Below are 13,143 nucleotides of genomic sequence, written 5' to 3'. Positions count from 1 at the left end.
GTGATGTGGGTTTTAAAGGAATTGAGTTAAAGATTCAGAAAATTATGGTTTTGTGATTGGTTTGCTTGAGAGGGAAGAAGTGAGAGTGAAGTGATTGAAGAGATATTAGGCTTGGTTATATATAAGTTAAGGATGCTGGATGTATTTTAGTAATACAAGTTTGGTAGTATGTATTTTGTGATTGGGTATCTTTTGGTTTTTTATACATTTAATTGATTACCCTCACATGATTCAGTCCAAAACAATCAACATTATGAAAGTCTAAACAAAAATTTTTAAATTTAAAAAATTGGCCACGAGGAAGGAAGTATTAATTAAAAAAAGGCCACGAGGGTCTTCAATCAAAACATCCGAAATCGAAAATCAAACCTAGAAGATTGACAAAAAAAAAAATGTAGGTTTAATTTTCGTTTTCCACCTGATGAACGTTTTTAATTTTTTCACAGTTGATATAAACACTAAAATCCTTTCAATGAGATGTTATGTACTTTAATATTGTATACAGTAGTTGTTTAATCTAAGCTTTTAGATTTTGAAAATAATTTCTTTAACGCCAACTTATGTAAGTTTTGAAAATGTGTTTCATCTTTCTCAGTTATTACAAAATAAGAAATCAAGTAAAAATTTCACAAAAATATTACGTTAAGACAATGCAACACTTTTTAACACATCAATATATCTTTTTAACACATTTAGTTAAACTTTATATAATTTGATCCGTTTATAAGGTTTAAGCATAACTTTAATAGATTCGTATACACATCAGACATATCTAGACTCTAACATATAGTGATCATAAGTTCATAACACTAGTAGTCTAGTACATCAATTCATAATTCAATTATGCAGTAACGTGCCATATATCTTTATAAAAGGTCTTAATTAAGCTTATAGGTTACTAGGTAATTAAACATTTTAAATTAAAGATTTATTCTTCTTAGATAACTTGACTGAAGGACCTCATCTAATTATGTTTACACGTACCCTTGTATTCTAATTATGTGTAAATGTGCTCTACGGAAAAAGAAGAGATAGACAAAGGTCATAGGAAAAAACTCGAAGGGTCTAAAATATAGCCATGGTTTAGCATCAATGGGATGGTGTTTCTGCAATTATATTATAAACAGATCTTTCCTAGATTAAATAAATAAAGTGATTCAAATCTTTGTTAAATCCCCCTTGTACGATCTTCATTAAGTCGTTTTACCTCCACAGTGTCGAGACCTCGGGGTTATGTTGTTGGAGGTCAAACACTATGAGAACAAGGCTATGTTCATATTGTTGTCTTGTTGGACGCCGATGTTTTTTCTTTCTTCTATATAAAAACAATCACACAAACACCTTCATCCACAGTTCCACACCCATGTCAGAAACAACTTCCCATCAAGAAACAATCGGACTTTCGTTATTGAGTCCTTCATAAATTATTAGGTTCTTGAAAAAAACAAAACGAACTTTCGTAAAAATGAGTAGATAAAAGTAATAAGTATTATATCTAAAGCTATTAGGAGGGTTTTTAGGCTAATTTTTTAAGAGTATAAATCATTTTCCTAGTGATAGATTAACTTACAAGTTACAACACATAGTTTTGTTTGCATCTACAATCATTTTCGTCAATTCTTGATGGCCCACTTATCCTGAGTGAGGTGATTAGTTGGTTTTCGCGCCAAAAAATTAATCTGCTCTTGTTCAAGGTTGATTTCGAGAAAGCTTATGACGGATTACTTGTTCACCATCATGAAGGAAATGGGTTTCAGTGACACATGGGTTTCATGGATCACCGCTTATTTGTCGTCGGCAAGGGCATCTATCCTTGTCAATGGCAGTCCCACACAAAAGAAGTCTCTGTTTATAGGGGTTTACGGCAGGGAGACCCTATGTCACCTTTCCTATTTATTATAGCAATGGAGGGTCTTCGTGTGGCGTTTGATAACTTAGTGCGAATTGGTAGATATCGTGGAGTTAAGATTAATAATCTTTCTATTTCTCATTTATTATATGATGATGACTTGATTCTCTTGGGCGAATGGTCTGCCAATAATCTTGAAACAATTCAGTTGGCTTTCAAGTTCTTCTACTTGATATAGGGTCTTAAAATTAATATTCATAAATCGTCCATTTTTGGTATAGGAGTGCCAAGATCAGAAGTCGAGCTTTACGCAGAGACAATGGGATGCAAACCTGGATCACTTCCTTTTTCCTACCTTGGTGTGCCAATAGGTCCCTCTATGAGGAGGGTTCAGGATTGGTCTATTATTGAGCAAAAGTTCAGAAAACGCCTGTCGGTTTGGAACTCAAAGCTCCTTTCTATTGGTGGCAGGTCAACTCTTATTTCTTCAGTGTTGGGTTCTTTCGGGACTTACTATTTTTCACTCTTTAAACTGCCTAAAAAGGTCAATGCGACACTCAAGTCGTTGAGATCTAAATTTTTTTGGGGAAGCACTAATGATTGCAATAAGGTTGCATGGATTAAATGGTCTTCTATACTAGCTTCTAAAAAGGTTGGAGACTTGGGTATAGGAAGCTTGTATGCCTTAAACCTCGAACTGTTGTACAAATGGAGGTGGCGAGCTATGTCTTCTAAAGAAGCCCTTTGGATACGTGTTATCAAAACCATACATGGTCAGCAATGCCTCGTGGATTTCACCCCTAAAAGCCGTGGTATATGGGACAGAATATGTGCAGCTTTCAAGGAGGTCCATTTGTCATCTTCTGTTCCTGTTAATACTATCTCTAAACGACTTGGTAATGGAACCTCAACCTCATTCTGGAATGACATATGGTAGGAAATCAAACTTTATGCCAGAGATTACCACGATTATATGCCTTGGAAGTTGATAAGCAAGCTAAAGTAGGTGATAAGTGGAATAGTGGAGATTGGATGTGGTCATGGCGCAGGCCTATCCGTGACGGGATTGAGGCTTCACAGTATGTTATGTTAACTATATTACTTCAGAGTGTACGGTTGTCTGAAAGTGAAGATTCTTGGTATGGAATGTACCAGGCGAGGTAGAATTTTCGGTTCGTAACTTCCGATTGCGCCTTGAACGTGCTCTTCTTCCTTGTGAGCCGATCAAGACACATTGGAATTCATTAGTTCCAAAAAAGGTTAATATATTCATGTGGAGACTTTTACGAGATCGCCTTCCCTCTCGGTTAAATTTAAGTAGGAGGGGGTTGGAAATCACCGATCTATCCTGTCCTCTTTGTCGGCACAATGTCGAATCAATTACACATCTCTTCTCCTTTTGTGCCTTTTTTAACGAACTTGCACAACATTTTAGTAAATGGTTCTCCATCGACTTCACTATTAACACCCCGGAGGTGATGTTAGAATGGATCAACGATGCCCTATTCCCGTCAAAATTTAAACATGTACTAGAAGCATCTTGTTATGTGTGGTGGTGGTCATTTTGGAAGCATAGGAACGAGGTTGTTTACCGGGCAAGTAACACTTTAGCCAATGAGCTATTTCAATCTATTGTAACTCATTTTTATTTTTGGATTTCTAGTCGCGATAGGAAATCTAATATGTCATGGCCCATATGGGCAATGAGTCCTTTTTTATTGTAATTGTAATGTTTTGTATTATGCTCCAACTTTTTGTCGCAACATTATCTATATAATATCAAAGCTGTTCAAAAAAAAAAAAATTAGTTATACATTATACTTGTATTTGTTGTACACGTTAAAAATATGTTGTGAATTTTCCCTATTTATGTAAAAACGTTAAGCAATTCTAACAGAGGGGTGCATACGTATGCGTTTATAAATTAAATTTTGTGTTTTCAAAAATGTGTTAAAAAAACATTTGAAAAATCATGTTGTTACTTGTTTTTTCAATACTGGCTTTCCTTCTTATATAACGAAAATAATGGTTGGCCATGGGTATCCTCTAAATCCACTATGGTGAGTTTTTTTTAAGGTCCCGGGTTCAAGTATTGAGTTTCTCATCTCAAGGTATTTTCCATAAAGAGGGATTGGAGGTTTAACAAATCAATGGTTAAAATTTTCTCGAATTGCTGTTCTATAAAAAAAAAAAATGTCTCCAATCGAAATAACTTAAAAAAAAAATTTAATATGTTAAAAACTCAATTTTTAAACACCCTCCAAGTCATGTTAAAGAAAAAGAAAGAGAAAAAACAAAAATCCTAAAACAAGTAATGGATCATGGATGGTCTTATTATTTGCGAGAATTCTATAAAAAACTATACTAAAATACAGCAAAATTTGACTCACTCAAATTTCAGTTCTGGTATGTAATCATTTGTTCCAAGGTGTGTTTGGTTTACCCATAAAACAAAATCCATAAAACACCCGCTTATTGTCATATATATAAACCCTAATCATAATAATATATACATAAGGTGTGTGACATCGCAATATTAATTGAGGAAAAGGAAAAGGAAAATGGCGTCGTATATGAGCATGGGGGAAGCACACAGAAGGATAACAGAGTATCTGAACAGATTCAACGACGTCGTTTCATATCAAGACCCAACTTCCCTCAAACACCTCCTTTCCCTCTCCTCTGAATCCCCTTCTTTCCTTTCCTTAGCTGATGCCCTCAACATCTTCCAGGTATATATATATATATATATTCATATGTAAAATCTTGATTGAAATACTTGTTGTAGTTTTAGGGGAATGCCAATAGAATTTAGGGCTTAAGGTGAAGTTATGAAATGGGGTCTTATCAATTACACATTTTTACATACTTTTATCAATGATCGAAAAAGTGGAGCCCATGTTGTACGAATGCTGACAATAGATTATCCGAGTGTAGTACTTACGAAATTAAAGATTTGGGTGACTTGTACAAAACATTGTTACTAATGATCTTTCGGTTGAACAATAGATAGAAAAACAATCAAAGCAGACGCTTTTGCCGACACTTTGCAGTTATGCTTCCATAGTTGTCTATAATCACTCATTCTTCCAAGTGTTATGATTTTTAGAAGTCCATCACCCAAGGCCAAAACCTTAGCATTGGTAATTATAATTGATTTACTAGAAGGATTAAACGTGCATTTTGGTATCACTTGCCCCGTTAGCGAGTTCTCAGTCTCACTATCGTTAATTTATAATCAAAGTTTCACTGCTGTCTTTTTATATACGTGCAGAGCTCTACGTTTTCATTGAGCTCTGTGCGTATTTATGTGTTAATCTCATATCTTGCTGCTTTTTTCCCTTGTAAAATGACAAGTGTGTTGACAATGAATGCTGTTAATAGTATTTCTGTATATGCAGGATGCTAACAGATTGATCAGGCAATCAGATAAGTTTTCCCAATATGCCGAAATAGTTGCTCCGTTATTTCGGGCTATGCAAAGTTATAGGATCGGACATCTGGCTGAAGCATACCAGGCATTTGAGAAATCTGCGAAGTAATTCCCTTTCCTAATTTGTATATGCATTTTGTTTACATTAGGTTTCTGAAGAGGTGGTAAAATGGGCACGTTGTGTTACATGTCAAAAGGAGTACAAGTTGAAAAGGGTTAGATTGGTTGACACGAAACATTATATTCTTTAAATCTATGATAATGTAATGAATGCTTGAATATACTGATTTAGGAGATTCTATGCATTATATACATTTTTTATTTGATCTATATGATCTCTTTAAGTAGCCACTCCTTTTTTGAACCTATTTGAGCTGCTAGAGATTAAATACCGAACCAACCCATTGATAACTAAATGGGGTGAAATGGCCATCTTAATTATTCTGACTTGTGCTGTGGTGTTACTTTGTTAATATGGGAAACTTTTCAGTGCTTTCATTCAGGAATTCAGGAACTGGGAATCAGCATGGGCGTTAGAAGCATTGTACGTAGTTGTATATGAAATTAGGATTCTTGCTGAGAAGGTAAGGAACTGCAGCTACAATTGAATCCGGAATAAGATAACTCAATAACGGGCCTCTTTGGGGAATTTTCGTGACTCAAATAGAAACATAGAAGAAGAAAGAATGGTTTTATCTATATCATTGTGATTTGTGATGCAATTTTGAAATTTTATAATCTTGTGTTATGATGTATGCAGGCTGACAGAGAGTTGGCTTCAAATGGAAAAACACCTGAGAAACTAAAGGCAGCTGGGTCATTCCTCATGAAAGTCTTTGGAGTTCTTGCTGTATGTGTTTTCGTCATTTCATTACCTTTAACTAGGGGTGACAAAATAGGTGGGTTGGGTCAACGCTAAACAATTTTCAGACCATAAGTTTTATTTTTGTGATACTTTTGTAAGTGTAGCTTTTTTTTCTTATATTACTCTTTGATTCGCTAAAGATAAAGCACGAGGGTGATCGACCTATTCATAAGTAAATGGTTCAGAATTGCAACCTCTACTCTACACCATATTGTCTATACTCGTTTCATGAAAAGTTTTCAAGACCCTAAAACTTGCACTAGCCACATCATTACCTTGCATCTAGTTATATTTCACAAAAGTTACATGGTTATGACAAGTACATTTTATGCTTTATATATTGGGTTGCTTGAATAGTTGAATGTGGTCTTTAAATTACAGGGAAAAGGGCCAAAACGTGTAGGAGCTCTATATGTCACTTGCCAGTTGTTCAAAGTGTATTTCAAGGTGACAATTACATGTTCCATGACTTCCATCCTCGTTTTTCTTAGATTTATTCACCCTTGTGAAAAAAAGTATTCTATTATTTTTTTTTTTTCTGCTTTTTTTTGTTATCATCAACACCACATTAATCTTTTTTTTTTCTTGTGGATACATTTTTTGAACTTCTACTCTTTTTTTTTTGGTAATGTATATCACGATATATTTGAAGGACAGACTAAAACTTTATTCATCTTGATTCATCTATATAATGTTCATCATGCGCTTTATATATAATAAGGGCATGCTTGGTTAGATGTATTAGGAGGTAAGTAATGGGATTGATTATAATTGATGTTGCTTGGTTGCTTATTACCTAATTAATCATTGGCCACTACTGGTTTCTTTTTGCCAACTTCAGAAATGCGAAATAGCTCTCAAGGCTATATGTAGGCACATTTATATATGTTAATGTTAATGCAAAAGAAAATCCTGTAGTTGTATGCCTAGGGCTGATATCATAATCAATTATCAACTTGAGAGAAGAAATGGGTTTTTTCTTTCTTTTTCTTTTCTGATTTAGCATATAAGTTACAATTGAATTAACTAGCTCTCTTGGCAGACTAGCCTGACTCAATGTGTATACAAACATAAGAGTTTTGATTAAAAAAAGGGTAATAGCTTAAAGATAAAGTCTTTCTTATTTTGCAGCTTGGCACCGTCCATCTTTGCCGAAGTGTGATAAGAAGCATTGAAACTGCTCGTATATTTGATTTTGAGGAATTTCCTGTAAGGGATAAGGTAAGATATTACATTCAAACATAAGATACTTGATGTGGTGAAAATATTTTTTGAATAACGGTATATTCGTATAATTATATTACGTTATAGGTAACCTACATGTACTACACTGGTCGGCTGGAAGTGCTCAATGAAAATTTTCCAGCAGTAAGTAATGACGAATTTTTCCAATACAGTGATAGTCAATTATGATTTTTCTTTATAATTGATTAATTATGCTATGTACTTAACATTCATGACTTTGTATGAACATTTTGAGGATATGGTGGATGGGCAATTGGCTGCTTTATCTCACCTGATTCGTCTTCTTTATTATACAGGCTGATCATAAATTGTCATATGCTTTAACACATTGTGACCCTGAAAGTGAAGCAAACTTAAGGTTTGTTATTTATCCTGCCACAGATTCTTAATGTAATCTTAAAAAATTGATGGATTTTTTTATTTTATTTTTGAGTAGTTAACATTCAAGGTTGCAATAAGTTTATTTTTTCTTTAGTTAACATCATCGTCATCCCCGGTAATATCAGTGAATACAAAAGCTCAAACTCACTGTCGAAGCTTTGAAAAATATATCATGAAGAAACCCATACATGACTACCAACAAGATTTTAGCTGATTAACAAAAGTAGTAAATATTTCACATTAATCCTTACCCATATCTATTGTTAAAGGAAAAGATGAATGTGGACGAGCAAGAATTTTGTCCGATTTTACATAATTTATGTAATTTTTGGAGACTTATGAGTTTTAAGTGAAAGTAGTACTAGAATTTGTTTATTTTTCCCGATTTACCTTTAACTCGTGATGATTAATCATGGTGACATGGATTTTATTGTGAGTGAAAGTGAACTATAATTGCATAATTTAAATCTTAAGGGACTGAATTAGCAAATTACAAATTTTTTGGGGATGATTTTTTGTATTTTGTTCCTCTTTTTGTCATGGGATGCTAAATTATTTAACTCTGTTGAAACAGGAGGATCTTGAAATATCTGATACCTGTAAAGCTCTCGATAGGGATCCTACCTAAAAGATCGCTCCTAGAGAAACATAACCTGGTCGAGGTACTCCAATAAATTTTTGCATAGTATTTGCGTGTTTTGTTGTGGAGGTGGTGAATTGGGTCGGTCAGACAAGTTGGTTAATGGGTCAAAAAAGTAACTTTTTTGAAGGTTGAACCTGCTGGGCTTGGTTGACCCATAACAAATTTTGAATGATTTATTTATTTTCTTTTTTAGTAACTAGTGTCTTAGATCTGAATCGTGATTGTGAATTTGTGACATTGATTTTGATTCAATGATAATGTAGCATTTTGGATAAAACATTTATAGATACGGCATCTAATATTACACATTGGGTAAATTTTAATTATTGTGACCTGTTACTTTTCTTAGGGTACCCATTTGAAATCTTAGAAATCAAATATTACCTGAGTTGTATCCATTTGTAGCTGAACAGCTTAAAATTGTCACCTCTATTTGATGGCAATCTCATGCTATGTTAAGTCTGTTACTGCTTTGTTTTCAATTTTGGCCCATTAATTTGTTTTACTTTTGACATCGAGGAAATCTGGGCCACAATCTTATACTTGCTCTCCTTCCATCATGTTAATGTGATGCAATAATGAGGATATATTGTAGGTACTTTTCTGACATTTTAACTTATTGCAGTATAGTGACATTGTGCTAGCTATGAGGAGAGGTGATCTCAGACTTCTTAGACATGCTCTTGAGGAGCATGAAGACCGGTATGTCTCCAACATTCTGAAGTCTTATTAGAATTCCTCTATTGTGCTATTTACTTAAATGGGTTGATTAATGTTATTTCTTATCTATAATGGGTCAAACACCCAATGAACCTATTTAGCTGAAAGGGGATCAGACAACAGGGCTGAAATTTGTCCAACATGTATTTTTAGTTCCTGCGACCGACTAATTCATTTTATTCAAAAGATTTGATAGTTAAATTATTGATGAACTTATATAATATTTTCTCCCTACTAGTGTAGTAACCCCTGTAAAAAGTATAATAATTCCGGGAAATAGTGTTTTGGGCCAACTCAAGCCGACCCATTTTGACCTAAGATTTGCCACTTTCTTTAAATCCTTACACTAACAGCTTAATTTGTAATGCCTGCTTGTTATAGTTGTATCCAATTCTCTTATTCGGATGGTTAAATCTGTTGCTTTCAGATTCTTGAGATCAGGTGTTTATCTTGTCCTTGAAAAGCTAGAGCTTCAAGTCTACCAACGTCTTGTAAAGAAAATGTAAGCTTTTAGTGTTTTACTGATATTCACTAAAATAGAAGCATCAATTCGGATAATTCTTTGTTTATCTTACTTATGTTGGACCCTTGACGTGGCAGTTATATCATCCAAAAGCAGAAGGACCCAAGCAAGGCTCACCAGATCAAGTTAGAAGTGATTGTTAAAGCCTTGAAATGGCTTGATATGGAGATGGATTTGGATGAGGTAAAGTTTCTTAATATAATTCTTTTTGCGTTCTTTTCCACCCTTTGGAGGGACCTTGTCAAGTCTGTTAAAAATAAACTTTAATGGACTGTTGACCCATTATCTGTATTCGTTTAATCTTTTCTTCTTCATCTCATTTAGCTTGTTAAATATATACAGTAGAATAGAACATACCTACCCTAAATTGTCACATTTGTAAGTAAACAGAAGAACGAGCAAAGGGGAAAGTCGTAAGTGGTGACAATGATTCGAGTTTTTACTTCAACAAATTTTTTTGGGTCTCACAGGTTGAATGCATAATGTCAATTTTGATTTACAAGAATCTGGTGAAAGGTTACTTCGCTCACAAAAGCAAAGTGGCTGTTTTAAGCAAACAGGACCCATTCCCTAAACTAAATGGCAAGCCAATCAACTCGTAGCATGGATTCATCAACCTGACATGTGATTGGAATGTTTTCAACGAGAACACACTGGCATTTTGGGGAAGGCTGACAATGACCAAAAGCGTGCCAATAACTATGTTGTATTTATGGGCTCTGCAATGAAGCTGCTGTAATTGCTGTCATCTATGCTTGACATAGATAAAACTTTAACCATTCACAATTTGATGTCTTCGTCGTCTTCAATGGATATTAGACTTTTGAGGGTCATTGTGCCTTAAGAGCTAAACGTGTATCTGAATCAAATATTTGTAGAAGTTAGTTAATTTTGAATTTAGTTGAGCAGAAAGTTGAAAGCTAATTAGCTAAATAGACCTTTACACATTTACTATATTTGAAGTTGGAACTCTCTTATAATTCTAAATTTTTCTTGTATCGCTCATGAAAATATATGATACTCTGTGTAGTGGCTGGCCTTCTGGAATCGACCTGCTACATAAACTCAACTGACTACCTGTTTACTGCTATTACAGTAATGGGTTAAAAGCTTAAATTGTTAAACTCTCAGCTGCTAACTTGGCCATACATATAGAGGAACATAGTCAAGATTCAAGAGTACAAAGAACAGGGAATCAGGGATGCATAAATAAATTTTTAAAAAAAAAAAAGAAAAAGAAAAAAAGACATGCAGCAGACCAATGATACTAAGCCAACGGCCATTCTCTTCCTTTTGTTCCTTTTAACAAGATTAATATACCTTATTACCTTTTGAAGTAACCTAACTATATGGATCCTATTTAGTAATCAATAAAATATTTCCATTACAAATGACCACTACATCGTAACCTTTCAAAAAACAGCAATCAAAGCAAATCACTCCTCATAATCATCTTCTAAGCGGGGCATAAAAAAAAAAAGAAACCCATAAGGGGATTGAAGATTTTGTGGCTGGTTTATCTATCATCTCATATCTGTATTTGCACGAAAAAAGCTTTGACATTGACCATCTTTGTCTAACTACCATTTGAAAGGTTTTGACCATCGATTTTCAGGAATCGGCACCTGCATTTTCTCAGGTTCATAGCCAGGTGTAGCGGCAAATCCTTCAGAATCAGGAATGGTTTTTATCTCAGGAGCAGAAGGAAGTTCAGTATGCTTCTTGCCTTTCTTTGCTGTTTCTTTTTTTCTAGGCCTGGTAAATATGTAAGCTGCAAAATAATTACAAACATACTAAAGTTTAATTTTTGCCGTGATCTCTTAGCATTCAGCAAGATGTCTTGTTTGGAAGCTTAAGTCGGCATGGAAATTGCGACAGCAGTCTTAAGTAACTGATGTTTAAAATCAATTCGAGTCCTAATCTTATTTCGTACTCGCATAATTCTTTTGATTATTTTCAATTTTGTTAACTAACCTGACCAGAATTGTCAAAAGATTAAAAATCTTGCAAATCAACATACGCACATTATTACTGTAGATTAAATTTCAAAAAGTAAAGATACATAGGCCTAAAACGGTAAATAAATGAGGTTTTGTCTGTTCAACTTACGGGGATGGCTGACCTTGGTAGTGGTTTACATAAGCCCAAAACATTGACCTAAGATAGACCAACTTTGTTCCAAGATCAAGGCCTTTCGATCATTTTCCTTAGAAAAATTGCACCATATCAACCAATTACAAAACTATAGGAAAAAACCCTTTAAATTTGTGTACAATGTAATGTGATTAACATGATCAATATATATATATATATATATATGTAAGTAATTATGTACAAATAATTACACATTAACATAGTGAGAGAGTAATTAGGGGGCGTAAGGCTTTCCTTATTTTCAAACTTATTTGCTTATTTTGAAATTAAGTTAAAAAATAAGCCAAGAAAAGGGGCCAACTTAAAATAAGAAAGAAGAAATAAAAAGGACGGACCTCCAAGAGCAAGGTTAGAAATAAGAAGAACACGCCAAGCAAATTTATACCCACGAATTACTGCTTCTTTTGGTGGCTGTGGCGGTGGCGACGGCGACGGCGGCTGAGATCTTACCATTGAATTCTCGGTTTCTTCCGTCAACGACTTGACCACTGACTCTGTATCTTTCTCTTTCACGTGGGCTGGGTTTGGGTTTCTTCTTATTTAAAGCCCATTTCAACTTTGTTTAATACGGGTCTATTTACGTTTACATTACATTTGCTTTTCTATTTTTCTTTCTTCTAAAATATTTTGTTAATTCAAGTTATTAAATTAAAAAAAAAAAAAAAAGATTTTTTTTTTACTTGAATTTATGCAGCAAAAATGAAGGCTATATGTGACCAATTTTTAAGTTACCATCTAATCAAATAATGAGATATAAACTTAATACTGTATGTAAAATTGTAAAGTCGTTTAAACTTAGATCGTTAACCATTCAATTGATTTTCTTACCTGTAGACATTAACATTTATATATCTCATAATTATTAATAGAATAAGTAATTTTGTTCTATGAGATTGTTGAGGTTAAAAGTTTGATCCTCATTCATTATAAATGGCAGATATTTTTTTTTTTTAAGATAAAACCTGAAAGTAAGCTCTCTATATTAACAGATGATTTCAACCTTACAGTTATCTTTTTTTCAACAATTATTCGTAAAGTATTGGCAAATAGCAATAACATTAATGTATCATTCTTATAACGCGGTAGCAAAAATTTAACATGGCAACAACATTTATAAGACAGTATTAATATAAAATTAACATGGCTAGGCAAAAACGCTTTGGATCAATATATAGGTGGTTAAAAAAAAAAAATCATAAATTAGCTCTAAAATAATACTCGTAATATAAAAAAGAAAGGAGGCTAGCTTTACAAACAAGTTACTGAATTAGCTAGGATAACTAAATACAGTATATATATACTTTACAAAAAAATAATAATAATACAGTAT

The 13,143-nt window shown here is 33.6% G+C and overlaps 2 protein-coding genes across 2 annotated transcripts; one reads left to right on the top strand and one right to left on the bottom strand.

Annotated features, from left to right (window-relative positions):
- The first annotated feature begins 4,188 nt into the window (after positions 1–4,188).
- On the top strand, positions 4,189–10,646 carry LOC122600365 (enhanced ethylene response protein 5). Its single transcript, XM_043773073.1, has 13 exons — positions 4,189–4,581; positions 5,251–5,387; positions 5,773–5,866; positions 6,043–6,132; positions 6,529–6,594; positions 7,279–7,368; positions 7,459–7,515; positions 7,689–7,750; positions 8,348–8,435; positions 9,042–9,118; positions 9,564–9,638; positions 9,737–9,842; positions 10,130–10,646. The coding sequence occupies exons 1-13, from the start codon at positions 4,411–4,413 to the stop codon at positions 10,259–10,261; spliced, it is 1,245 nt and encodes a 414-aa protein (XP_043629008.1). The 5' UTR covers positions 4,189–4,410; the 3' UTR covers positions 10,262–10,646.
- A 372-nt stretch (positions 10,647–11,018) lies between these two features.
- LOC122600366 lies at positions 11,019–12,342 on the bottom strand. The gene is made up of 2 exons (XM_043773074.1): positions 12,149–12,342; positions 11,019–11,430 (listed from the first exon to the last, which is right to left on the bottom strand). Exons 1-2 carry the CDS (start codon positions 12,264–12,266, stop codon positions 11,240–11,242), a joined length of 309 nt encoding a protein of 102 aa, XP_043629009.1. The 5' UTR covers positions 12,267–12,342; the 3' UTR covers positions 11,019–11,239.
- Between the last annotated feature and the right edge of the window lie 801 nt (positions 12,343–13,143).

Source organism: Erigeron canadensis, chromosome 5 (assembly GCF_010389155.1).
Source record: "Erigeron canadensis isolate Cc75 chromosome 5, C_canadensis_v1, whole genome shotgun sequence".
In the NCBI taxonomy this organism is placed as follows: Eukaryota; Viridiplantae; Streptophyta; class Magnoliopsida; order Asterales; family Asteraceae; genus Erigeron; species Erigeron canadensis.
This window is presented reverse-complemented; position numbering and strand designations above follow the sequence as displayed.

Coding starts and splice junctions, on each gene's coding strand:
- LOC122600366 (XM_043773074.1), bottom strand. CDS start 12,266: ATGGTAAGATCTCAGCCGCCGTCGCCGTCGCCACCGCCACAGCCACCA. Junction 11,431..12,148: donor TTCTAACCTTGCTCTTGGAG/GTCCGTCCTTTT, acceptor ATTATTTTGCAG/CTTACATATTTACCAGGCCT.
- LOC122600365 (XM_043773073.1), top strand. CDS start 4,411: ATGGCGTCGTATATGAGCATGGGGGAAGCACACAGAAGGATAACAGAG. Junction 5,388..5,772: donor GCATTTGAGAAATCTGCGAA/GTAATTCCCTTT, acceptor GAAACTTTTCAG/TGCTTTCATTCAGGAATTCA. Junction 6,595..7,278: donor TGTTCAAAGTGTATTTCAAG/GTGACAATTACA, acceptor CTTATTTTGCAG/CTTGGCACCGTCCATCTTTG.